Genomic DNA, 27,711 nt, shown 5'->3' with positions numbered 1-27,711 from the left:
ATATCACCATCATTCTGAATAACCTTACAGGATAGCACAGACAGGAAAACTAAAAAGCCTCCATTAAGACCAGCTGTCAAAGATCAATTTTGCCTTATGGCAAGGTGCTTCATCATGCTGGAAAAGGCATTGTTCATCAACAAACTGTTCTTGGATGGTTGGGAGAAGTTGCTCTTGGAGGATGTCCTGGTACCATTTTTTATTCATGGCTATGGGAAGTTCATAAGTGCGTTGTTCGTGACAAACTCATACAGCTAGGCACGCTCATGAAAAGACAAAAGATTGCTCAGTGAGACACTCTCCTTGAGAAAACTAAAAATCCCTTAAGATGAGACATAAAGCATCTTAGGTGGCTAACACTCTAACGTAGTTGACAGAAATTAGGAAGGCATTGAACAAATTAATGTCTGATAAAATAAAGTTGGACTATTGTAAATGCCATAATAAATTATATCAATGGGGAGATAACCCCGGCAAACTTCTAGCTAGGACCCTGAGGGTTTAAAGAGCGCAATTTTACATACCACACATTAAATCAATACCGGGAAATTATGTATCACCTCGTCTGACATAGCAGAGGCATTTCATATGTATTATTCTAAACTTTATATTCTTACCAGTGATTCACACTGAGATACACACACAATTAAACAGGAACGTATAGCAAATTACCTCAAACGGATTAAATTTCCCACACTAGATGTAGAAAGTATTCAAATGCTGGTGGCACCCTTCTCCTCTGGGGAATCAGAGGAGGCAATTAAGACAACACCCTCAGGAAAGAGTCCAGGTCCCGATAGTTTCACAGTATCATATTATAAAACCTTCAAAACGAAATCGATACCAGTTATGCTTCAGGCCTTCAACTCGATTTCCACACAATCTCACTTTTCACATAATTCTTTGACGGCCCATATCACTGTATTGCCTAACGAAGGAAAAGATCCAGCGATGTGCACTAGCTTAGCTACAGGCCTATATCACTGCTTAATGGGGATATAAAATTATATGCCAAACTTATAGCCAATAGGCTGAAACCAATCTTGCCTAAAATAATTCACTCAGATCAGGTAGATTTTATTCCAGGCCGTGAGGCTCGTGACAATACCACAAAAATAATAGATTTAGTTCAGTTTGCAATATCCACTAGTATTCCAACTGTCTTGTTGTCCACAGATGCGGAAAAAGCATTCGATAGAGTAGACTGGGACTTCATGATAAGCATACTCAGACATATGGACTTAGGACCACTGGGTCTGGATCGGATAAGAACATTATATTCCCAACCAACTGCAAGGGTCAAGGTTAATGGGGATATGTCAATATCTGTTAATATCACAAATGGAACCAGACAAGGATGTCCCCTGTCCCCAATGATCTTTATCTTATGTATGGAGGCCTTGGTGTGGTCCATTAAAATAAACCCGGATATTTTGTATTGAAGTTGGGAGACAGAGAATTCAAACTTGCTCTCTTTTTAGATGATCTTCTTGCTATCCTCGCAAACCCTGTAATATCAATACCGAATCTAATGGCAGAATTCCACACCTTTGGGGAATGCTCCAATTTCAAAGTTAATTACTCGAAATCCGTGGCTGTTAACATTAAAATGCCCCTGGATGTAGTTGAAGGCCTGAAGCCGGCCTTCTTCTTTGTCTGGCATCCCACCCATCTTAAGTACTTAGGGGTGATAATAAATAAAAATGTCTCAAGGATCTACAAAGATAATTTCTTACCCATCACTGCTACAATTTGTAATAACCTGAGAGAATGGCTCCGGAAAGACTTTACCTTAATAGGTAGGGTTAATATAGTGAAAATTAACTTACTTCCTAGAGTCCTTTACTTACTACATACACTCCCGATTCACATCCTTACCTCATGGTTTAATGAACTACATAAAGGCATACAACACTGTTTGGAGAGGTAGACGACCTCGCTTCAAACATGACATTGTATACAAACGTAAACATGCTGTTGGTTTACAACTGCCACATTTCTCTACTTACTATGATGCTGTCATGTTGAATAGAGTCCTCGACTGGACGAGAGAGGGATCAGATAAACAATGGGTTTGGTTTGAGGGGTACACATTACGAACACAGATCAATCTTATTCCCTGGCAATCTTCAATTCCCACCACCAGACATCTGACAATTTCTCCCACCCTGATTAAGAGGCCTAGACTACGAAACTTTCCACACATCTCAACACAATACTCACCTCTGACTCCACTCTTCGGCAATCCAGACTTCTCTCCGGGTTTCTCAAAACAGGCTTTTCAATACTGGATTCGGGCAGGGGTTACTCATGTCAGCCAGCTGGTAGAAGCATCGGGTGCCATACCTTTTACCAATCTACAGTCAAAATGGGACCTAACTAACAAAGATATGTGGATACATCTATAACTAAAACACTTTATAGGCTCCCCGGAGGTTTGCAAGATGGCAGGGAGGACACTCACACAATTTGAATCCTTATCCATTAGCTCTCAGCAGCCTAGACATACCTTATCCACCATATATAAAATACTGATCGAACATTCCTTTAAAGAATTACCTAAAGTCATTAGCGATTGGGAACGTGAGCTGAAATCTACTATACCTGAACAAGATTGGAGTGTCATACTCCAACACACCCAAGCCAGCTCAATCAGTGTGTGAGTGTTTGAAACACAATATAAAGTGCAGTCTCGGTTGTACTGGTTTCCCAGCCTACTAGTCAAAATGTTCCCGAGAATACAAAATCTCTGTTGGAGATGTCGAATGGCGCCTGGTACCCCTCTACATATCTGGTGGGAATGCTTATCTCACAGACCCTTCTGGGATACAGTTTTACTTATCTCCAAAGCAATAGTGGGAACTGAGCTTCCAAATTGCCCGAAATACTGGCTACTTAATGATACCAAAACGCCTATTTCTCAATATAAAAAAAATACTGTGAGATATCTTAGCAAAGCAGCAAAGGCTGTGATACTGGTCCACTGGAGATCCCCAATAGCACCCTCTACTAACGAGTGGTTCGAACATTTACACTTCTATATGTCTATGGATGACATGATCTATTCCTCGGGTGATAAATATAGAGTTTACTATCTGCTATAGTTTGAGTGGATGGAATTCAAAGAAACCTCATTGTACACCCAATGGAATATTTGAAATCCAAATCCCCCCCCCCCACGTCCTCCCCCAGTTTCCTACCTTCCCTCTTTTCCTATCCCCTATCCAACAAAGTAGATGAGCAATTATACATCCTTTGGTATGCTAAATTTCTTTGTTCTACGGCTCTGTCTGCAGAGGCATCAGCCGTTACACATCCATTCCCGGCTAACATCAGCTGTTACAGTTACCAGTGACATCTTGTTACAGTTACCAGGGACATTTGTTACTATTTACCATATTATTATTGTCATTACTATTGTTATATATTTCTCTCGTTTCCACATTTTCCAGCTATTACTCAGTACCCACTGCAACAACTATCACATATTTCATTGTATTTCATTGTACTTGAGCGCCCTATGGACTATTCCTTCTACATTTAATTTAGGGGATTGGTTACCCCCATCCACGGTGCAACCCGTACAATCCAATTACTGTCTAGTGCATCCTCCACCCCCCTTTTCAGTCTGTCTGCAGAACCTGTTGTTAAAGGGGTTGTAAACTGTTTAAATGTTATTACCTAACAAACGGCTAAAAGATAGTATTTTATTGTATTAATATTGTTGTATGCATATGTAAACGCTGTTATATTTTCAATAAAAACAGATTATATTAAAAAAACAAAAAAAAAACAGCAAGATGGTGGTTGTTACGGAAGATTCACTCAGGCCGCATTTGGTGTTAATCTATTGTAAACACTGACTGCCAGTTCCAATAACTCTGCAGGAACGCGATAGTTCAAATCTTTTTCCAGTTTGTTGCAGAGCTCAGTTACTGCGGTTAAAAGTTGTTGGGAATTACCATATATGTATTTGTTCTTCTTTACATCTGGTTTAGAAGGCATTGAAAGATCGGAGTTCAGTCCTTGACAGACGAGTCACTGTTTACTCAACGTTTTACTCTGATATAAGGCAATTTGCAGATAACACAACTGGGAGAAAGTGATCTAGTGTATGCAGTAGTTGTTGTGCCACAGTGTCCAATTTCATTCTGTACACATCTTAGTAAGATCAAATTTCCAGAAGTGTTGTTCTTCCAATGGCCCCAATTTTTAGAAGAAAAGAGGATTTGCAAAGACCAAATACGGCCGAAGTGAATCTTCCGTAACAACCACCATTTGCTGTTTTTATATTTCCATATATGTGACAAACACCATTTGAAAGTTTGAAGAGATATCATACAGAGTACTGGAGGAAGAACATATACTCCAAGAAAATGTAAGTATATTTATTACTTTTCAATTTGTATATATTCTGTGAAATGACTATAGCTTTGGAAACTCTATAATCTACTTGAAACAAACTTTGTTATTTTTTTCATTTAGCATTTTTGTACCATTACACAATTATTTTTTATATTTATAGATGCTTGCTAAACCAACAAAAGTTAGCTAAAATTCAGATTAATTACAGTTTTGCTATAACAATTAGTGATTGATTATTAATGGACCATGCTGAGAAATTTGTCATTAAATCTTATTCCTACCTGCAATGAACAGATATTGGACCATCTTGACCGAACTGCTCTTTTGTTTTATGCACTTGGCCAATGAAGTCGATGAAACCTTCACCTGATTTTGGCACACCTTGTTCTGGCCAATCAGTAAATTGAAACTGTCGTACCGTGCGAGACTGACCATCCTGTGCACAGAGATGATAAAATACATGGAGTCTTTAACAGCTTGACTATTTCCAAATCCAATATTATCCTATTCTACTCTATCACAAAAAGTCTTTACTCAGCTGTCCCCTCTCAGGACTGCTAATTATTTATCATAGGTTTTTTTTTAGCTTTTACCAAAATGTAAATTTTTTAACTATATATTCTATATAGTTACTATAACTATATATAGTTAAAAAATTTACACACACACACACACACACATACATATATATATACACACATATACATATTGTCGAAGTCGTATAATCGGATGAACGAAAGTATATTGGTTAATATTGTTTTATTGAGCGATTGCACTCAGTGTGCCATGCTACACGTGGCATACTGCGATCGCATGGTAAAATACGCACGCACACACTCGCATTACAACATTTAGTTATTTATATAATTCATATTGGTTCCGTTATACAATGATTTATGAGCAGATAGTATTTAGTTTATTATTAGTTTATATATTATGATTATATGTACACTTCAGTGTTATTTAAGGTTCAGGTTATAGGAAATGTGTCATGTTTGATATCATTTTAATCCCCTATTCAGCAGCAGCTGTCCGGTTCAATCGCCGAAGAGATCGCATATTGCATACTCTAGTTATTGATGTTAGGGAATAAATAGTCAGAGTGATACCAAACTGTAAAATGCTAATGGACTAGTTGTAACTGGTTTCTGGGCGGGAGAATCATCTGGAATGTTGACCCTCAGCCTTTGAGGGGGTTGTTTGAACTAGCCTATGACCTGTTTACACTGGACCCGCCTGAAGTCTGGACCTATAGAAGCAAGCCACGTCATCTGCATTGTTCTCTCTGTAACACTGAATGTATATGATCATAGCTGTGCTCCCACTAGTCTCAGTCTACTCTGACCACAGTATTCTAGAGTGATATACTGGCCACTGGTACCTGTGGGAGCGCAGCAAGCACAGCGAGCGCATGTGAATGCAGCGGTATGTATTTATCTTTTGGTATTGGCTGTACTGTATAATAATCATGTATTGAACTGTTAAATTATTACATCTGCTGAAATAAATGACTTTGTGCGTTGGAAACACAATACAATTGTTTGGGCAATGCTTATTTGAAAACGATAGAATTACTTTAATAATTTGGGGGCTCGAAGGTGAGGTTACGTTATCAGAAGGTAAGCAACGCTTACGGATTTCGGTTCCTCAACAAAGGGTGGATTGACGCGTCACATATGGGAAAGAACGCGATGTGTTCAAAACCTGTTGTTCACTCTGTGTTGCGAAACCGAATGTCCGCTGTTGCATAATCTGAAGAAACGCTAACTTGAATCTAGGGACAAGAAAGAAAAATGTTTTCTTTTTATTGTCGTTTTACGTTTTAAAGTGTATTGCATTGCATAGGGTATGTGTACTTCCTGCCTTGCGTATGTGTGCTTCCGGTATTGTTGCCACGTGTTTGAACAATCGTTTTGATAGTTGTATACATGCATAGTATGATCACTTGTTAAGGCCTCTGAAGCATTATTACTATTGTTGGGAACTTTGATTTTCTGCGCAGAAAAGGTGTATTTTGTGATGTAGATACACTGTTTTATTGTTGATTGTGCTCAGTTGCTGTCTGACGAGGCAGGTTGCCCAACTGAAGGATGATATATGGGGCAGGTATACCGGAGGTGAAAACGAAGGAGGTTTTCGCCAATGCGCCCCCAATAGATTGCAAGGTTTACTGATAATCAGTATTAGTAAGCGGTGCGATCTAACCGGTAAGGACAACCGTGATTGTGAATTGGGAGAGCAGCTTGGAGGAATTATATTGGAAAGGCTGATTGATTGTATCGGTTTTGTGCTACCAGTTATAATAAACTCAACAGATTTTGTGGTATAGCCAGGGTATCGAGGAGCTGATAGCCCTGGGGCCCACAGTGATATTTCTGTGTGAGGGGTCCTCGCTTGGTGCAAAAAGAAGCGAGTGGACGCGGCTAGAGGAAATACGTCCACGGCCATTAGAGATCTCTAGCGGTAGATTGTTTATAGCAAGGGGTTGAAATTGTTTGCTGGAAGGGACAGAGCACTACGGTGTTATCTGTGGTCCGCATAAATTGATTGTTCAAAATAAGTGATAAACATACGCTAGAGATGGCCAATGTACTGCCTAAGGAAGGCCTTACACATGAGAAATCTTGCTGAATCAGTAAGAAATATGGTGCATACGCAACGGTGTACTGCGACACGTGGATCAAGATGACCAAAGATTGTGTCAGGCCTTTCCCAACAATAGGGAGTTTAGATTCAGAGGTACTGAATAATGTTAAAGAAAAAATACGGTTGATTAAATCAACAAAAACGAGAATTGAACATGAGGACTGTTTAAAATTGTGGCAACAAGAAGAGTACACATGGCAAGGGAGCGCGTACTCAGCGGAAGTAGGCGTGGCGCAAATCGCGCGCACAACGGAAATGAGCGTTACAAATCGCGGAGAACCGAGCGCATGCGCGCCCTCGCCGCCAAATGCGGTTGGGGTGGTAGGTACAGCCAATACCAAAACTGTAAAAACTGTAACCAGTAACTCGTATGTTGTATTAAGTCGTGTTAAGAGTTATGTTTCAGAAGAAAGAAATGTACCCACCGTCTTTTCGGCCATTGCTCATGCTGGTAATCTGAAAAGGGCAGCGGCTGAAATTGGTGAGAATAATATGGAAATTAATAGAAAGGGGGACATTCATTGTACTGCAACAGCAATTCCAGCAACTAGTTCAGGATTTAGTGATTTGGTAGGTCTCCATCCTGTTCGCACAACAGCAGTTCCCAATGGGAAGGCGGACAGAGATGGTGAAGTTCCCTTAAAACATGTAGCAAAGCATGATCCATGGACTAGGTCTGAAATATTTTCAATTTTGTCTGATTTCCCTGATCCTAGGAAAGATTTAGCCAAATGTCAGAAGTTTATTAGATATTATGGTAGTGTACGAGCCAACTAATAATGATTGGCGAGTAATGTTGAAGGCCTGTCTTCCTCTCAATACTGATATACAAAAGTTTATTAAGGATTGTATGTTGGAGGAGGATAGATCCTCAACAGAGGGCGATAACCTTGAAAATATTAACCACATAATTTCTCAATTGGCTTTATACTTTCCTGTGGTAGTGAATTGGAGTAAAATTTTCACTATCAAACAAAAGGATAGTGAGAAGGTAACAGATTATTTTCACAGAGCGCTGATAGCGATGGCCAAATACACTGGGGTATCAGACATAAAAGATAATGTACACTACAGGGAGGTTGCTGTTTCAGTTCTAATGAATGGCCTCATGGAAAACTTGAAAACAAGGGTGCAAACTTCATTACCACACTGGAGAGGAATCACTGTAAGTGTTCTCAGGGAGTCAGCTATAGGATATGATAGAAGTATAAATGAACAAAAAGAGACACTAAGTGATAGGGTAATGATGGTAAGTAACCCAGCACCAGAGGGACTGCACACACGATCACAGTAAAACACCTGGTTTAAGGAACAGAAACAACATGAGTTGAAGAAATGTTTTAGATGCCATAAAATGGGACATCAAGCAAGGGACTGTACAATGTCAAGAGCGGAAGCAAATAGACTTGGGCCACATAAGGGGGAATAACATAGACACCCACAGAGAAGGCGCACACAAGTCACAGAGGTTTTCCAACAGTCACCTGCACACCTCACAGCAGCAAATGTTTTGAGGAAGAACTAAAGTCCTACAACCAGGGAAGGTAAATGTTAATCTGTGGTAAGTATTAGTGTGCAGGTTTAGAAAGAAACTGATTTAAAATTAATACGTTGTTGATTTTGCTTGTTTGTTTTATTTTTTCACATATTTGCTTTCCTGATCGTTGGCCGATGGTAAAAAAATGAAAATGTTTTTTTTTGTTTGCTGTTTAAAGAAAACTATCTTGTTTTTTTCTTCTCACAGATAAGTGTACACGAAAGGAATATAGACTTAGTGCTTCATCATCATCTTAAGGGGGTGGAATAGAGAAATAGAAAAATTACTCTTGAAAGACAAATTAACAATGGATCATTGGAACACTCTTTGTTTTAATCTGCAGTGACTCATGATAATTTGTTTGGCTGAGAATCTTATCCAAAAATGAAGTATGTACATACTTTGCTCCAAAATATCATTTTATGTATCTCAGATGAGTCACCAAGAGTTATTTTTTTTTTCCATTTCTCTGTTATAAGTCAGGAAGTCCGTTGCAAAGGTATATAGTTATGGTGATACAGCGTTCTTAATGAACAAATGATGGACGATACTGGATTGCACGGTTGATGTAAGACCCTCTAGTCAAGTGTGGGGAGGAGTCATAGTTTGGTGAATAGCTAAGGGGATTAGTGAAATGAATACAGCCATTGTCCCATAGTGTCCAATCCAGCTGTCATGTTTACTGTAAAAATCTTTTTTTTTGCATGTCCGTTTGTTTTCAAACCCTTGTATTCAAAATCTTTGTATTATTATTACTCATTGCTTTCTTATTTCTTATTTTTTTTTTACATCTATGCTAGTATCTCTCTCTCTCTCCTCTTGTATAGAGATATGAAAAGACATAGACACAGTCTCTTTAATGGGGCTAAGACTTTTTTTTAACATAAGACGAACTCAGGGATATACACACTAGAATGACATGAGTTACAGAAACAGTTAGGGGTTTATGTGTATAGAAGCTGCTAATGTTAAGCAGAAAGTTTTTTGTTTTTTTTTGTGGAAATATGATTAATGTTTTTTTTTAGATTGCATACCTGCTTTTTGCCTCCTGTACAAAGTGTGCCTTTATATTTATGCACAAAGGGTGGAGAGATCGCTAGAGGTTAAACATACAGATATGCATCTCTGTGTAGAACATTGGAGTAAGATTTTTGCCGCAAGATACGACATAATGTGAAACCCGAGAAAATGTGGAATTTTCGTGTTTTATATTTTTTGACTGTTAGACAGACATGTAATGGATACTGTTATATTTGAAGAAAGTGTTATAGAAATAGACCCCTTTGCCCTTCTCACTTAGTCAAGTAGCTGAATATAGGGTACTGAAAATGATATGTGAGTTGGCAGAGGGAAAATCGATTGATATACATTGGTCTTCAGCATTTTTCTAGTCTAGGGGACGAAGTTGAGTTGACTGAAAAAATCTTTTATAGCAATACCAGCACATGAGTAGGACACTACATAGAGGACTTTACACAGTGACACAGTTACCAACTAAAGTAGCTGCTAGTAAAATCCACACTTACACACACGACTATACATGGCTGTCACACCAGGCAGAACATAGCTGTCAAATAGACAACAGGGTTTTATGTGACAGCTGAAAAATCTATGTTTTGTTTTGTTTTTCGTTGTATTGTTTTTGTTTTAAAATGTGAACACACACACACACACACACACACACACACACACACACACACACATATAATATATGAAGATTTGTGTTACCTGAAGAATAAACTGTCTGGAAGGTGAAGAGATGTGGTGAGGAGTCTGGCAGACCCTGGAGAGATGGACAAGGTAGACCAGTAGCTCCCAGAGTGTATCTTCCAGACCTAGCGGAGGCAGCACATGGTCTGGCTCAGATGGGTACAGAAGGTATGCGCAAGCTGGTAAGAGCATATTGGGGTGCACTAGACGTTTCTTCTCAAGCTAGAAGGACAGCAACGTCCTGTCTTGATTGAGAGAATGTCAGGAAGATGATACCAATAGAGCCATCCCATATCCCTCCTGCAGATGGGTTTTTCTCCAGGTAAAACAAATCCACGTCATCCAATTACCACCTTGCAGGATCCTCAAGTATACACGGGTGTACTGATAAAATATGTCTAGGTAAAGGTGTATTGAAATGTGTCTAATGTATTACTATGTCATACTCAAAGCTTTTGTTATTCAATGTGATAGCCCTAGAGTTATAATAGGTGATAGGGGTATTCACGTTATTGATAATAAATGTATAATGTATGAGTAGTGGTAACAAATCACATACTTTTGATTAGCCACAAACCAGTGTGAACATAAAGTAACGGTACTAGTTAGAACGAATTGAATAGAATGAAGGTTGAAACTTAATTGAAGGGGCTGATAGCTTTGGCCACTAGTCCTCCTCACTATCAAGATCACTCCTGGGCTGCCTCTTAACCAGTTGACTTTTGAAATGTTCTTGACCCCTCTTGGGATGAGTTTGTAACTGAGAGACTAGTTTAGACCTTGAGAGGGAAGGTAAACAGTGAGATAGCAACCGAGAACGTTCAAAATACTGTTTCCTGAAATGTTACACTAACTGTCAGGATGTTGGACCAGGAGAGTAAGTTGTGGAACAGTAATTTCCTAGGCTCAGGTTATTTGACAGACAGGTACCAGGTGTAGGCTACCAGCATCACAACTTCAAGGGTAGCAGACACACACTGGTGCCCATTTCACCCACTGCAGAGGGGCCAACACTCAGAGAAGGGTCCAAGTGCACTCATGAATCTGTTCTGGGAGGCCTTGAAGGCAGTTAGTAGCACCTGAGCCAAAGGCTAAGACACTTGTCCAGCATGAAGTTGTAGTTTTCCTGCTCTGTGTTTCTCTCATCACATTCTCTTTTCAGGACGGTCAATTCTTTTGATTGTTGACAGATGACAGAGGCTGGTTCAGGTAATAATATTGGGGATGAAGGAGAAGTTAGTAGCACAATCAGTCCAGCCAATTATTCTATTCAATTCAGGGGTAAAGGAAAATCTGGAAACCTTGGAGCTTGGAGGAAGTGTGAGGGGCTATTGTCTGAGTAGCATTACGTCCGTAAGTACGTTGACCCCATAGTTGAAGAGAGGTACACCCAGCGATGCCAGTCCAGTAATATTCGGACTTGAGCAGGAACCCTTGAGAATGATTATCATTCTTGGGTGTGTAAGGTTGTAGATCAACAAGTGCTGGGGGTGCTCTCATGTACCTCAGTGATTATACCAAGTAGGACTAGTTCTCTTTCCACTAAATATTCCTGAGGTACTCGAATTATGGGTGGGAGGTCGCTAGGGGAAAAGTATGACACCCAAGTCCCTTAATCTGGAGTCTCCCAATGTTTGGCATGCCAACCGCTATTTCACGTACAAAGAAACCTGAGTATTGGGAGACTGGGAAGAACGAGCAGACAATAGCCCGCCCACAAGTGTTGATGAAAAGAACTGATGACATTATTAGAAGTGTGTATATTAACGCAAGCTGAAGGAGATTGCATATGACATTATTGATAGACATAGGATGATGTTATTGATGAACATGAAGTGTTTAAATGTATTCTGAGCTTAAAGACATGCGTTGAACGGATGAACCTGTTAAACTTGAAGAACTGTAGTAGAGTATCTGTATAACTGATACATATGTTCTATTGTACTCTGTACCCTTTCCAATTAATGTATTACATGTTTTATTGCACCCTTGAAGGGCATACAAAAGGTTATCTCCAAGCTCCAGATGTATACAGTGTATAGTAAAAAAAATAAAAAAATAAATTGTTTTGAGGATTAAGATTCTCTCTTATGATAACTTGTTTAGATCTACAGACAGCATGGTCATACTCCAAGGGGGACTTGCATTACATAGCAATGAAACGTGGTACTGAGATCCTGCATATAAAATCTTTAAGGTGATAGTTTATTATACTATCAAAGGGTGGAACTGTCGAAGTTGTATAATTGGATGAACAAAAGTATATTGGTTAATATTGTTTTATTGTGCGATTGCACTCAGTATGCCATACTACACGTGGCATACTGCGATCGCACGGTAAAATACGCACGCACACACTCGCATTACAACATTTAGTTATTTATATAATTCATATTGGTTCCGTTATACAGTGATTTATGAGCAGATAGTATTTAGTTTATTATTATTGGAAAATAATGGCGCTGGGAGAGTGAAAACTACCAGGTAGACAGTATAAATGATTTAATAAAATACATATAATAAAAACATGGGTAAATGCAAATCACAGAGATGTATTGACTACAATCCTCATTGGTGGCATTGTCTGCCTGATAGAGAATATACAATGTCAAATGTGTCTGGGACCAAATGATAAAAATTCGTAGAGGCTGTCCAGAATAGCGGAATACATATCCGCGTCCCAATCACGAGGAGGAGAGACAATGCTCCTGAAGGGTTAAATTGGTACGGTATTGAGAAGGCAGATGGCAGAAGTAAGGTGAAGTTTCCCCGCCTAGTAGGTTAAATATCAAGAAGTTCATCCGGTAAAAGAAAATACATAGTATGGCTCCTTACCAGGTATGTAAAATGTCCTGGTATCCCTCGATGAGGAGAGCGGGCAGGTCCACTGGATGTGAGTGTTGCGGAGTGCTCCACTAAATAAGCATAACAGTACTCACTGATTTCTTCCGTGGAGACTCTGCTCTGGCCATACAGTCACGCAGGTGCACCTGCTACATCCATCAGACCGGAAACTGTTGTAGATAGATAAGTTCCTACTTTCGGCGTTCCTAACTTCACCCTCAATGATGATCCGGACACTAGTGCCACAACATAGAGTTCCTGCTGACTCGTTTCGTCTCCTGATTGAGACTTTCTCAAGGCTATCCTACCATCTCCTCATGCATGTTTATAAACCTTAGATGGATGGGCGTATCCCAATAAAGGTTAACCCTTCAGGTGAAGTCCGGAGTATACATACTGATGAACCAGTTAATAGAATGAATTAGATTCAACACATTGTAGAAACATATAAAGTAATACTGACAATAGTCCTGTTACATTGTGAAATTAATAGTACAAAGCCAAAATAAAGAATATATGATAATAAATAAGCAATAAAGAATAAAAATGATAAAAAATAAAGAATAATAATTAATAAAAAAAAAATATATATAAAAAATAAAAAAAATGAATATATAGTGTAAAAATATAAAATATAATAAGAAACACTACAATGCAATTCTAGTTCCAATTAGGTAGCTACAAAAAGCCACATAGGGCTGTCCAAAGGGTCACTACAATAATAACATGTAGAGATGACCATATGGAACAGACGAATATGCTTAGATGGTAAGCAAAACACTAAATGCAATAGTACCCGGGTTAGCCTAAGTGAAAACCACAAGAGGATGTGTATAGAGGAACATATAAAATATGGCAATATCAATGCAAATGCATATAAAGAGACACAGGTATACATAAAAAGGAGAACATTAGCAAGAGACCAGAAATCATGATGGATTAATAATAATAATTAATAGTAATTAAGTAGAACCGGGAACCTAATTGAGGCAATGATGATCTAACGCCTCATTGAGCCCCATAGGTCTCAAGGTTGAAAGTTTTAGAATCCACGCCGATTCTGCCAAGTAGAGCTTGGAAAATCTGTCGCCTCTTCACGTCGTGATGCCAACATGTTCAACCCCTAGGAGTAGTAGACCCTCAGGGTCACCGTTATGGACATTAGCAAAGTGTTTGGAAACACTATGAACCATAACTTTATTGATGATGCTTCTCCTGTGTTCTCTAAAGCGTGTTTTTAAGGATCTCGTGGTCCTTCCCACGTACTGCAGTTTGCATTTGCATTCCAAAACATATATCACGTAAACTGTATCACAGTTAATGAAACCCTTTATCAGGAAGTTGACATTAAGATAGTTAGATTTCACTTCCTTAGATTTATTTTTAACAAGTGAGGCAGATAGATTTATTACAACAAAAGCTGCCCATTGGTCTTTTGGTAAGCCAACAGTTCTCCTCTTTCTGTCTAAGCATACTGAGTGCTAGAATTCTCCCTAAGTCCATATTCTTCTTAAACACTACCAGTGGTTTGTCTTCCAGACAGCTGCTCAGGATATTATCCTGTTTTTAGAATACCAAAGTTAGAGAACAGTACCTTTTTAATTTGTTTAGATTTTGTGTTAAAGGTGGACACAAAACAAGGTGTATCCTTATGTCTACATTCCCTGGTTATCAATTTTTCAGTACTCAAAAGGGAGGTTCGATTGAGAGAGGAGGCAAATGTATCTGCTTCTTGAAGAATATCATTTGGGTATCCCCTATCTTTAAATTTTTCCAGCATCCCCCTAGTTTGGTTTTGAAAATCAGTGTCATTTGAACAGTTGCGTCTAAGCCTGCCCACCTGACTCTTGGGGATATTCTTTTTCCACGGAAAATGATGATTGCTTGTAAAGTGTAAGAAATTACACGCATCAACCTGTTTATTAAAGTTGGTGCTCGCTATTTTATCTCCCACATGGGAGAGGGTGATATCCAGAAAGTTGACCTGCATGGTGCTAACGGTATGTGTAAATTTCAAATTATATAAATTGCAGTTAAGAAAGGAAACAAATTCAAGTGCCAATTCTTCACCCCCTTTCCAAATTATAAAAAGATCGTCAATGAAACGGCCATAGAGGAGCAGGCTCGACCTGAAAGGACCATTCGAAATCAGTTCATCTTCAAGTTGGCCCATGTACAGATTGGCAAAACTCGGGGCGAACCTGGTCCCCATGGCCGTTCCAAGTACCTGTAAATAAAAACACCCCTCAAATAAAAAATAGTTATGGGATAAAATAAAGGAAATGGCTTCAATAATAAAGTCACGTCTACCATCTGAGATAGTATCATCGGTTTTGATGAAGGATTTTATCACTTTTTTACCAATCTCATGGGGGATGTTGGTGTATAGGGCTTGAACATCAAGTGTTAAAAAGCCATAATCATCACACCATTTTACAGTATCTAGTAAGGTTAGAATATGGAGAGTATCACGAATGTGGGACCTCAGATGAACAACGTGCTTCTGTAAATAATAATCAACAAAAAAAGAAAGATTGGAAGTCAGGGAGCCCACACCCGAAATAATAGGTCTACCAGGGGGGGCAACTAAGGATTTGTGAATTTTTGGAAGGTGATAAAAAATAGGGATAACAGGGTGTTCTGTATACAAAAATAAAAACTCCTCCTTAGATATCACCCCCTCCATCAGGTTGGTATCCAAAAGATTTTTCATATCCCTCTGGAAGCTTAAGGTAGGATCACCTCCAAGGGGTTTATAGAATAAATTATCTCCTAGTTGTTTCAGAGCTTCATCAATATAGGAGGTGCGGTTCATGACCACCACCCCCCTCCCTTATCTGCCGGTTTTATAACCAGAGTGAGATCATCTTGTAGCTCCTTGAGGGCTTGTCTTTCTGATTTATTCAGATTTCGTGCACCTAAAATTTGATATTTTCTTTGATTTCTGTTCCTATCAGTAAATTCAGGATTCTGACGCTTAAACTTATTCCGTTTTGTACCACACAGGGACATAAAGTCATCAAGAGTTTTATTATAAAAAACAGAGATAGCTGGACTCTTGTGACTCAGGGGGAAGAAACTGGACTTTGGTTTAAACATAGATGACTTCACTTTCAATGTATTACTTAAATTTATATCAAAACATTTTCTGGTACTATTACAATCAGTATTACTTTCCTCCCACAAGGTTTCTAGATGTGTGTAATTTCTTACACTTTACAAGCAATCATCATTTTCCGTGGAAAAAGAATATCCCCAAGAGTCAGGTGGGCAGGCTTAGACGCAACTGTTCAAATGACACTGATTTTCAAAACCAAACTAGGGGGATGCTGGAAAAATTTAAAGATAGGGGATACCCAAATGATATTCTTCAAGAAGCAGATACATTTGCCTCCTCTCTCAATCGAACCTCCCTTTTGAGTACCGAAAAATTGATAACAAGGGAATGTAGACATAAGGATACACCTTGTTTTGTGTCCACCTTTAACACAAAATCTAAACAAATTAAAAAGGTACTGTTCTCTAACTTTGGTATTCTGAAACAGGATAATATCCTGAGCAGCTATCTGGAAGACAAACCACTGGTAGTGTTTAAGAAGAATATGGACTTAGGGAGAATTCTAGCACCCAGTATGCTTAGACAGAAAGAGGATATAAAGGAGAACTGTTGGCTTACCAAAAGACCAATGGGCATCTTTTGTTGTAATAAATCTATCTGCCTCACTTGTAAATACCTTATTAATAAATCTAAGGAAGTGAAATCTAACTATCTTAATGTCAACTTCCCGATAAAGGGTTTCATTAACTGTGATACAGTTTACGTGATATATGTTTTGAAATGCAAACTGCAGTACGTGGGAAGGACCACGAGATCCTTAAAAACACGCTTCAGGGAACACAGGAGAAACATCATCAATAAAGTTATGGTTCATAGTGTTTCCAAACACTTTGCTAATGTCCATAATGGTGACCCTGAGGGTCTACTACTCCTAGGGGTTGAACATGTTGGCATCACGACGAGAAGAGGCAACAGATTTTCCAAGCTCTGCTTGGCAGAATCGGCGTGGATTCTAAAACTTTCAACCTTGAGCCCTATGGGGCTCAATAAGGCGTTAGATCATCATTGCCTCAATTAGGTTCCCGGTTCTACTTAATTACTATTAATTATTATTATTAATCCATCATGATTTCTGGTCTCTTGCTAATGTTCTCCTTTTTATGTATACCTGTGTTTCTTTATATGCATTTGCATTGATATTGCCATATTTTATATGTTCCTCTATACACTTCCTATTGTGGTTTTCACTTAGGCTAACCCGGGTACTATTGCATTTAGTGTTTTGCTTACCATCTAAGCATATTCGTCTGTTCCATATGGTCATCTCTACATGTTATTATTGTAGTGACCCTTTGGACAGCCCTATGTGGCTTTTTGTAGCTACCTAATTGGAACTAGAATTGCATTGTAGTGTTTCTTATTATATTTTATATTTTTACACTATATATTCATTTTTTTTATATATATATTTTTTTATTAATTATTATTTTTTATTTTTCATCATTTTTATTCTTTATTGCTTATTTATTATCATATATTCTTTATTTTGGCTTTGTACTATTAATTTCACAATGTAACAAGACTATTGCCAGTATTACTTTATATGTTTCTACAATGTGTTGAATCTAATTCATTCTATTAACTGGTTCATCAGTATGTATACTACGGACTTCACCTGAAGGGTTAACCTTTATTGGGATACGCCCATCCATCTAAGGTTTATAAACATGCATGAGGAGATGGTAGGATAGCCTTGAGAAAGTCTCAATCAGGAGACGAAACGAGTCAGCAGGAACTCTATGTTGTGGCACTAGTGTCCGGATCATCATTGAGGGTGAAGTTAGGAACGCCGAAAGTAGGAACTTATCTATCTACAACAGTTTCCGGTCTGACAGATCTAGCAGGTGCACCTGCGTGATTGTATGGCCAGAGCAGAGTCTCCACGGAAGAAATCAGTGAGTACTGTTATGCTTATTTAGCGGAGCACTCCGCAACACTCACATCCAGTGGACCTGCCCGCTCTCCTCATCGAGGGATACCAGGACATTTTACATACCTGGTAAGGAGCCATACTATGTATTTTCTTTTACCGGATAAACTTCTTGATATTTAACCTACTAGGCGGGGAAACTTCACCTTACTTCTGCCATCTGCCTTCTCAATACCGTACCAATTTAACCCTTCAGGAGCATTGTCTCTCCTCCTCGTGATTGGGACGCGGATATGTATTCCGCTATTCTGGACAGCCTCTACGTATTTTTATCATTTGGTCCCAGACACATTTGACATTGTATATTCTCTATCAGGCAGACAATGCCACCAATGAGGATTGTAGTCAATACATCTCTGTGATTTGCATTTACCCATGTTTTTATTATATGTATTTTATTAAATCATTTATACTGTCTACCTGGTAGTTTTCACTCTCCCAGCGCCATTATTTTCCAATATTTTCAGTACCTTCAGGGTTCCAATAGACCCTTTAATGAGCAGCAGGGGAGTTGCAAACAGCCAGGTTTATTATGAGAATCGTCGTTAATATTGTACAGCTTCTGATTTAATGTACATTTTGTATTTGTATCAAACTGAGACCAATTAATTGAATCTATATTACATTTTATTATTTGGCTTTCCCTATTAGCGCCGTACCTTTATCCTGTGGTGGGATTTTGTCTGTGTCTCTTAGTTTATTATTAGTTTATATATTATGATTATATGTACACTTCAGTGTTATTTAAGGTTCAGGTTATAGGAAATGTGTCATGTCTGATATCATTTTAATCCCCTATTCATCAGCAGCTGTCCAGTTCATTCGCCGAAGAGATCGCATATTGCATACTCTAGTTATTGATGTTAAATTATTAAATCTGCTAAAATAAATTACTTTGTGCGCTGGAAACACAATACAATTGCTTGGGCAATGCTTATTTGAAAACGATAGAATTACTTTAATAATATATATATATACACACATATACACACACAAATTAAACTACACTAGAGCTGTGATAGGAGGTGACATGGTAGGTAAAAAACTCTGGTGCTAATAGTACAAGTATTTACAAAAATTGAGTACTGGTGTCCTTGACCAGAACAGTATTCTGACACATGCCACCAACGAACCACACTGCAGTGGTATAGGAACGAGACTGTAAGGCAGCATGGAAACTTGGATGTGGAGGCATCTTTTGCAAATCTACCGAAGCACAAGCTGAATAACAGGGGCTCCTTTGTTAAATAGATGAGAATTTCTCTTACCAGCATTATACTAATATTGCTTTACTAGCTGTGTTTTGTATACAGCAGAGCACAGAGTTCTAGACTAATTACAGTTTTGAGAGGTCATCTTATGCATACTTACCAACTTGACAAAGTTGGTTTCCGGGTGAGGTGGGCGTGATGGGAGCGGGGCCAAACACCGTGATTCACCGGGAATCGCGGCGTTTGGTAGCTAATTCTGGCCACTTCACTAGGAAGTGGGCACTTCCTAGTGAAATGGGCAGATCCGGGATATTGCCACACTCGCCCGGGAGACTCTCGCAAAATGCTGGAGTCTCCCGGACATTCCGGGAGAGTTGGCAAGTATGATCTTATGTAAAAGTACACAGCAGCTTAACTAGTTTATCTACATTTTAGTAATGTTCTTGAAACTGTCCCATATCGCAAACTGTTAAATAAACTTGAAAGCTTAGGATTGAATTCTAAAATGGTTGAATGAATAAGATCTTGATTGCAGGATAGAAAAGAGACAGTTACAGCAAATGGAGTGCATTCACATGAGGAAAAGGTTACCAGTGAAGTTCCTCAAGGATCTGCACTTGGACCAGTGCTTTCTAAAATCTTTATTGGTGACATTGCAAATGGTATTGAAGAGAAAGTATGTCTTTTTGCATCCTTATGCAACAGGGTAGACACACTAGGAAGGGTAAAACAAATGATCGATGATCTAGGGCGACTAGAGGCAGGCCCGGCGCTACCATTAGGCAGCTGTCTAGGGTGCCACTGATGTCATCCACATTGCTGTGCGATGGCCGCCAAGCTTTATTTTCACAGCCGCCCACCGCTGCACAACTTCTGATCTGGGGGGGGGCACTATCTGTTGTGTGTAAGGGCAGGTAGGGACGAACTCCCTTACTCACTGACTGTCAGGAGTGTCGTCATCATCATGCCTCGACAGTCAGTTAGGTGCCCGGCAGAGTTGGGCAGCTGCATGAAGAAAAGAGCCAGGTAAGTAAAGAATAAAGTGCTGGAGAGGAAGGGTGGAGAATGTGCTACAAGGCGAGGACAGGGTGCTTCAAAGGGGGGATTGTGCTGCAATAGGTGGGACATTGTGATACATGGAGGGGCAGTGTGCTGCAAGGGGGGGAATTGTGCTGCAAGGGAGGATGATTGAGGCAGTGTGCTGAGGGGGAGGCAGTGTGATGGAGGTGGGACAGTAGTGTGATGAAGGGGACAGTGGTGTAATTCACGGGGGACGGTATGATGTAGGAAGCAGTAGAGTGATGCAAGGGGGGCACTGTGATGTAGGTAGCAGTAGTGTGAAGCAGGGGGGGCATTGTGATTTAGGCGGTAGTAGTGTGAAGCAGGGGTGACAGTGTAATGTAGGAAACAGCATTGTGACACAAAGAGCAGGAGTGTGACACAGGTGGCAGGAGTGTGATGCATAGACATTTTAGGACTCAAATCATCACTAAAATTTGTCTGTTGTAGGCTTATTGTGTCAAACTATTTGTTCCGAAATCTAATACCTGGATTACCTCCCCTCTAGAAATCCTGTGTTTTTTCCAGGGCAGCAGTGGAGTCAAGACAGTGATCTGTATCAAACATCACTGCATGTGGATTGCTGGAGGATGTAAAGATTTTTTTAATTTTTTTCTACAAGTGTGTGAGGGTCTGGGAAGTGGGCATTTGGTGTGTGAAAGCTAGGGGTGTGTGTGTGTTGGGGGTGGGCGACAGTTTGAAAATTTGCCTAGTGCGCCAAGAAACCTTGCACCAGTCCTGACTAGAGGAATGGTCAAAAGTGTGGAAACTACAGTTTAATGCCCAAAAAATAGGATTTTTGTACTTACCGTTAAATCTCTTTCTCTGAACACAAGTTGGGGACACTGTTCACCTTGGGTTATAGAGGGCGCTGTGGGCGTAATGGCACTAAAAAACTTGTCTGCTCCCCTCCCCTCTATGCCCCCTCCACAGGAAGAGCTTAGTTTATTTACTAACCAAGCCACAAGAGAGGGTAAAAACACAACCAACAGAACACACAACAGAACTGTCATAGCAAAGGGTGGGAGCGCAGTGTCCCCCAACTCGTGTTCAGAGAAACAGAATTTACGGTAAGTACAAAAAGTCTATTTTCTCTTTCACACTATTTGGAGGACACTGCTCACCTTGGGGATGTTCCAAAACTGCCCCTCTGGGTGGGAATGCTCAGAATGAGCGGCACAAAACTTGCTTCTTTTGAAGCAAAGTTGTGGAAACGATAATACCTGGTGAATTTATGAACAGAAGACCAAGTAGCTGCCCTACACAACTGCTCAGCCGAGGCCCCATGCCGCGCCGCCCAAGAGGCACTAACCGACTTTGTGGAATGAGCTGTCAGACCTTCAGAAACCAGCGAGCCCTCCGAAATGTACGTCTGCTAGATAGTAGCGGTGATCCATTAAGCTACCGTCTGCTTAGTGGCCGGCCAGCCACGCTTGCGATCGTCATATAGGACTAGAACACCACATCAGTCTTCCGAACTGAAGCTGTACGGTTCACATAAATCCTCAAAGCTCTGACCACATCTAAAGAGACTGAGTCCTGACGAGGCACCAGTGAATCCTGAGAAAGAACCTGCAGAACAATATCCTGATTTATGTGAAACCTCGAGACCACTTTTGGTTGAAACGATGACTTGGTTCTAAGAACTGCATGATTGTCATGAAAAATCAGAAGAGGAGCCCGACATGACAGGGCTGCCAACTCCGAAACTCATCTGGGTGAAGCAATGACAAAAAGGTCACTTTCCCACGAGAGAGGTTTTAAAGAAACAGACTCCAAAGATTCAAAGGACGACTTTTGAAGCGCTGAAAGGACAAAGTTTAGGTCCCACGGAGCTACTGGCGGAACAAAAGGCAGTTGTACATGAAGTACATCCTATAGAAACGTCTGCACTTTCGGTAACAGAGCTATATGTTTCTGAAAATACACAGACAACGCCGCTACCTGGACCTTAAGGGATGACAACCTGAATCCCTTGTCCAGTCCATCTTGCAGAAAAGTCAACACCCTGGCTAAACAGAAAGAATTAGTAGGCACCCCCGGAATGAACACTGCTGAAATTACAGGAACCTGTTGTTCTGCCCATTTCATGGTCTTGACACTTTCTTCATGGCAAGAGGACTCTTTGTTCCGCCTTGATGATTTATGTAAGTTACCACCGTAGCATTGTCTGACTGTATTCAGATCAGCCGACATGCCAGGAAGGATTGTGTCTGAACAGAGCATTGAATACTGCCCGCAGTTCCAGAACATTTATGGGCAACCGTTTCCTCCAGAGTCCAAGTCCCTTGCAATCTGAAATGAAGAGTGACTGCACCACACCCCAACAAGCTGGCATCTGTTGTTACCATGGTCCAGTCCCACACCCAGAAAGAACGCCCCTGTGTTAGGATGTCCCTCCTCAGCCACCAGAGAAGAGATAGGCGTGTTGTCTGTGACAACCAAAAGACCTGCCTTTCTAAGTGGGGACCTTGACCACTTTGCCAGAATCTCCTGCTGGAACTTGCGCAAATGGAAACGAGCAAACTGCAGAGCCTCGAGTAAGGAAACCATGCAATCAGAGTAGCTTCATACACTGAAGTACCGAGACGCAATTTAGAGATAAAAGATCTTTCACCTGTTCCGCACTTTGTCTGAAGGGAGAAAAAAACTCTTACAATTGGTGTCGAATAACAATCTCAGGAACACCATGCGTTAGGTTGGTATCCAACTGGATTTTTTGTAGTTGATCACCCATCCGTGTTCCTGCAGAATGTCCCTGGTCAGCTGCAGATGTGACTGAAGCCAAGGTACTGACTCGACCTTGATCAGCAGGTCATCTAGGTAAGGTAAAATAGTCACCCCCTGTAAACACAGCTGAGCTGCCATTATAGCTATCACCTTTGTGAACACTCGCAATGCGGTGGCCAAACTGAATGGGAAAGCCCTGAACCGAAAATGCTCCAGACCAACCACAAACCGCAAGAGACTTTGATGACCTGTCCATATCGGAATGTGTAGGTATACTTGATATCCAAGGATGCTAAGTACTCGCCTTTCTCCATGAAATTTATCACAGATCTGATGGACTCCATTCAAAAGCTGTGTACCCGTAAGCAGGTGTTGAGGTCCTTCAACTTTAGAACTGGTCTGAAGAACCGATCTGGTTTTTGCACCAGAAAAAAAGGGAGTAAATGCCTTGACTTCTCTGCCCCAACGGAACTGGAACAATCACCCCGGCATCCCAAAGTGACTGTACTGCTCCCTGCAAAGCCTGTCTTTTCTCGGACGCCTTAGGAAAAGGTGTAGTCATGAAACGCCGTGGAGGTGCCCCCACTTGGTCCAAGATGTATCCCCTGGGCACTATAGCTTTTACCCAGGCGTCTGTGGTAGAAATGCGCCACCGCCCCTGAAAGAGCAGTAGACACGCTACTACCACCAGAGCCCCCGGTGGAGAATGCAGGAAGTAATATAGTTGATGAGGTTGAAAAAAGACACCAGTCCATCAAGTTCAACCTATTTTGGATCTCCTGCAAACCTGCACTTATATTTGAAATTGATCCAGAGTAAGCAACTGCCAATCTGTTTCAATTGTGAAAGCCCCCCCAGACCCAATATTTCATATATTTCATTTATGTATCCACTATAGATTGTAAGCTTGCGAGCAGGGTTCTCTTACCTCTCTGTCTGTATGTATTACCCAGTATTGTTTTATTAATGTTTGTTCCCAATTGAATTTGCTGGCGCTATATAAATAAATGATGATGATGATGATCTCTTTAATTTTAATTAACGTTCGTTTCCCTGGATACACTTTTCCGCTAAAAATTTGTCTAACCCTTTCTTAAACATATCTATTGAATCTGCCATCACAACCTTCTCTGGCAGTGAATTCCATATCCTGACTGCCCTTACTATAAAGAACTCCTTCCTTTGCTGGTTGTGAAATTTCATTTCCTCTAAACTTAGGGGATGACCACGTGTCCTGTGTATAGTCCTTGGGGTAAAAAGTTGCCATGAATGTTCTCTGTATTGACCCTTAATGTATTTGTACATAGTAATCATATCTCCTCGTAGACGCCTCTTTTCTAAAGTAAAAATGCCTAAACTGACTAACCTTTCCTCATAACTTAATGACTCCATACCCTTTATCAATTTTGTTACCCTTCTCTGAACCCTTTCTAGTTTCAAATGATCTTTTTAATAGAGTGGTGCCCAGAACTGTACTGCATATTCAAGATGAGGTCTTACCAACGATTTATACAGTGGCAAAATTTACACTGTCTTCCCTTGCATCTACGCCCCTTTTTATGCATGTCAATACTTTATTTGACCTTGCAGCTGCTGCTTGACATTGAGCACTATTGCCAAGTCTACTGTCTACGAGCACTCCCAAATCCATTTCCATTATAGATTCTCCTAAATTAATTCCATTTACTTTATAGATTGTGTTCTTGTTTTTGATCCCTAAATGCATAACCTTACATTTATCTATGTTAAACCTCATATTCCATTTGGCCACCCAATCCTCCAGTTTATTTAAGTCCCTCTGTAGAGAAGCTACATCTTGCTCTGATTTTATTACCTTACAGATTTTAGTGTCATCTGCAAAAATAGAAACTTTACTCTCTAAACCATCACCAAGGTCATTAATAAATATATTAAAAAGCAGTAGCCGCAGCAGGGAAACTTGAGGTATTCCACTTAAAACTTTTGACCAATTAGAAAATTTTCCATTTATCACAATTCTCTGTGCCCTATTCTTTAACCAGTTTTTGATCCAAGTACAAATGTTGTTTTCTAGACCCAGTTCCCTTATTTTGTAAACCAACCTCTTGTGTGGCACTGTATCAAAGGCCTTTGCAAAATCTAAGTAGACCACATCTTCTGTGCTGCCGTGGTCTAAGTTCCCACAAACTTTCTAGTAGAAACTAATTAGATTTGTTTGACATGACCTATCCCTCACAAATCCATGCTGCTTCCCACTAATAATCTTATTGCGCACCAAGTAATCCTGAATATTATACCTTAATATACCTTCCAGTAGTTTCCCCACTACTGATGTCAGGCTTACAGGTCTATAATTCCCTGGTTGTGTTTTCGTCTACTTTTTAAACAACGGCACCACATCTGCTGTTCGCCAGTCCCTTGGTACTGAGCCTGATGAGATTGAATTTATGAAAATTATGAATAGCGGTCTAGTTTAGCTCCATAAGAACCCTTGGGTGTATGCCTTTGGACTTCTTCCTCTGTCAACCAAGTATTAATTAATGGTATGGTTTCATTTCCATTTTATGTATTATTCCTACCATTTGTTCCTCTATAGTAAATACTGAAGAAAAGAAAGTATTTAATTTCTCTGCTTTTCCTTAGTATCTGTCACACGCCGGTCCCATAGACAAGTACCGGCATTGTTATCTTCTTCTTCTATAAGCGGTGATCAAGGTTACTAACTTTATTATCAAGGCATCATCTGTATTTGGTTCTGCGCATGTGCTACCTATTACCCTCACTTATGACCTCCTACCTGTTCCCATTGGTTGTAAGCATTTTGGAGCACTATTTAAACCTCCCATTGTCCCTCTGTCCAATGCCTGTTCTTCGAGTTACTCACTATCTATAGGATTTGGCTTCCTTTGGTCTGACTCTCCTGTTGTGGCTTGCTCGTATGTCCTGGATCTCTTCTCTGCTGTTGCTGTTAATGAATTGCCTGTTGCACCTGTACTCATCGCTGCTGCTCTGAATCACCATCTACGGATCAGCTAGTTCAACGCCATTGCTGCTTCTCCATTATAACTGCCGCTGTACCAGTAACCCACCTGTTGCTCTGAATCGCCAATCACGGATCAGCTAAGTTCTATTCCTCTGTTACTCCTGTATATTGAACTGCTGTTAACGAACTGCCTGTTGCACCTGTACTCATTGCTGCTGCTCTGAAATCACCATCTACGGATCAGCTAGTTCAACGCTACTGCTGCTTCTACGCTAGAACTGCCGCTGTACCAGTAACTCACCCGTTGTCCTGAATCACCATTCAGGGATCAGCTTAGTTTTATTCCATTCCTGCCTCTGTTTGAACTACCGCTGTGTCAATGATTCCCCTGCTATGCTCTGAGTTAATAGCTATGGATCAGCTAAGTTCTACTTTACCACTATCCTTGTCTGAACTGCCGCTGTACCAGTGATTCACTTACTATCCTCTGAGTTACCATTTCTGGATCAGCTAGTTCTATCTTCATTACTGCTATTGTTAAACTGTTGCTGTATTAGTAATTCCCCGCAGTCGCTTTGAGTTACCATCTACGCATCAAGCTAAGTTTCACTCCACTACTGTTTATATTGAACTGTTGCTGTATCAGTGATTCTTCTGCTGTTGTCCCGAGTTACTAATTACGGATCAGCTAGTTCTACCTCATTATCACTTCCATCTGAACTGTTGCTGTATTAGTTTATCTGCTGTTGCTCCGAGTTACCAACTACGGATCAGCCAGTCCTAGACCGCTACCTCTTTGGTTCAACTGCACTGTATCAGTATTCGTCTGCAGTTGTCCTGACGTGTCATCTATATACCAGTTATCATGTTCCAGTATTGCCTCCATTTGTATTGCCACTGAACCAGGGACTATCAAGCTCTTGCTTCCAGGGTCTCTCTGACTGCCCGTTACCAACCCGTTGTTTCAAGCTCCACTGTTTACTCTGCCAGTATTCATTCAGGAGGCCGCGACCTGCGGTATAGGAGCAGCGAAATCCACACCCTCTTGCGGGGGTCACTGGTGAAAACCTCCTACTCATTAGACTCTGCGCTCCTAAATGAGTTGTACTCTTTGGCAGAGACAAGGGATCCACTAAATATTATTCAGATTCGTGACAGTATCATTTATCAATTCACCCATCTCATTTCTTAGGGGTCCTATATTATCTTTTTTTAATCCTTTCTCCTTTTATATATTTAAAAAACTTTTTGGGATTAGTCTTACTTTCTTTTGCAACTTATTTTTCATTTTCTAATTTAGCCAATTTAATTTCCTTTTTGCATGTTTTATTACATTCCTTGTACCTATGGAAGGACTGCTATCATACTGCTCAATTATTGCTACTAGTTCTAACTCCCCCATTTTACCTGTCAGGCTTCTTGCATTTGCAAGCATACACTTAAGTCTATTGCCTCCCTTAGGTATTTCTTTTTGCTTTAAAAAGGGCCTCTCCTTATTGGCTATGCTTACCTTTCACCCTCTCCACCCCCTTGACTCTTGTTAAATTCCTCCTTACTACTCTCAATGTCTATCCCATAAATACTCGCTTGCCCCTCCTC

At 40.2% G+C, this 27,711-nt stretch overlaps 1 protein-coding gene across 1 annotated transcript in view; it reads right to left on the bottom strand.

Annotated features, from left to right (window-relative positions):
* LOC142149471 (receptor-type tyrosine-protein phosphatase S-like) overlaps positions 1-27,711 on the bottom strand; it is a 418,525-nt gene that overhangs the window by 12,528 nt on the left and 378,286 nt on the right. The window contains 1 exon segment of the mRNA XM_075204866.1: positions 4,647-4,801. Within this exon segment, the coding sequence (XP_075060967.1) occupies positions 4,647-4,801 (155 nt within the window).

This window comes from Mixophyes fleayi, chromosome 1, assembly GCF_038048845.1.
Source record: "Mixophyes fleayi isolate aMixFle1 chromosome 1, aMixFle1.hap1, whole genome shotgun sequence".
NCBI lineage: Eukaryota > Metazoa > Chordata > Amphibia > Anura > Limnodynastidae > Mixophyes > Mixophyes fleayi.
Note: the sequence above shows the minus strand (reverse complement) of the source record. Positions and strands in the feature narration are given on the sequence as shown.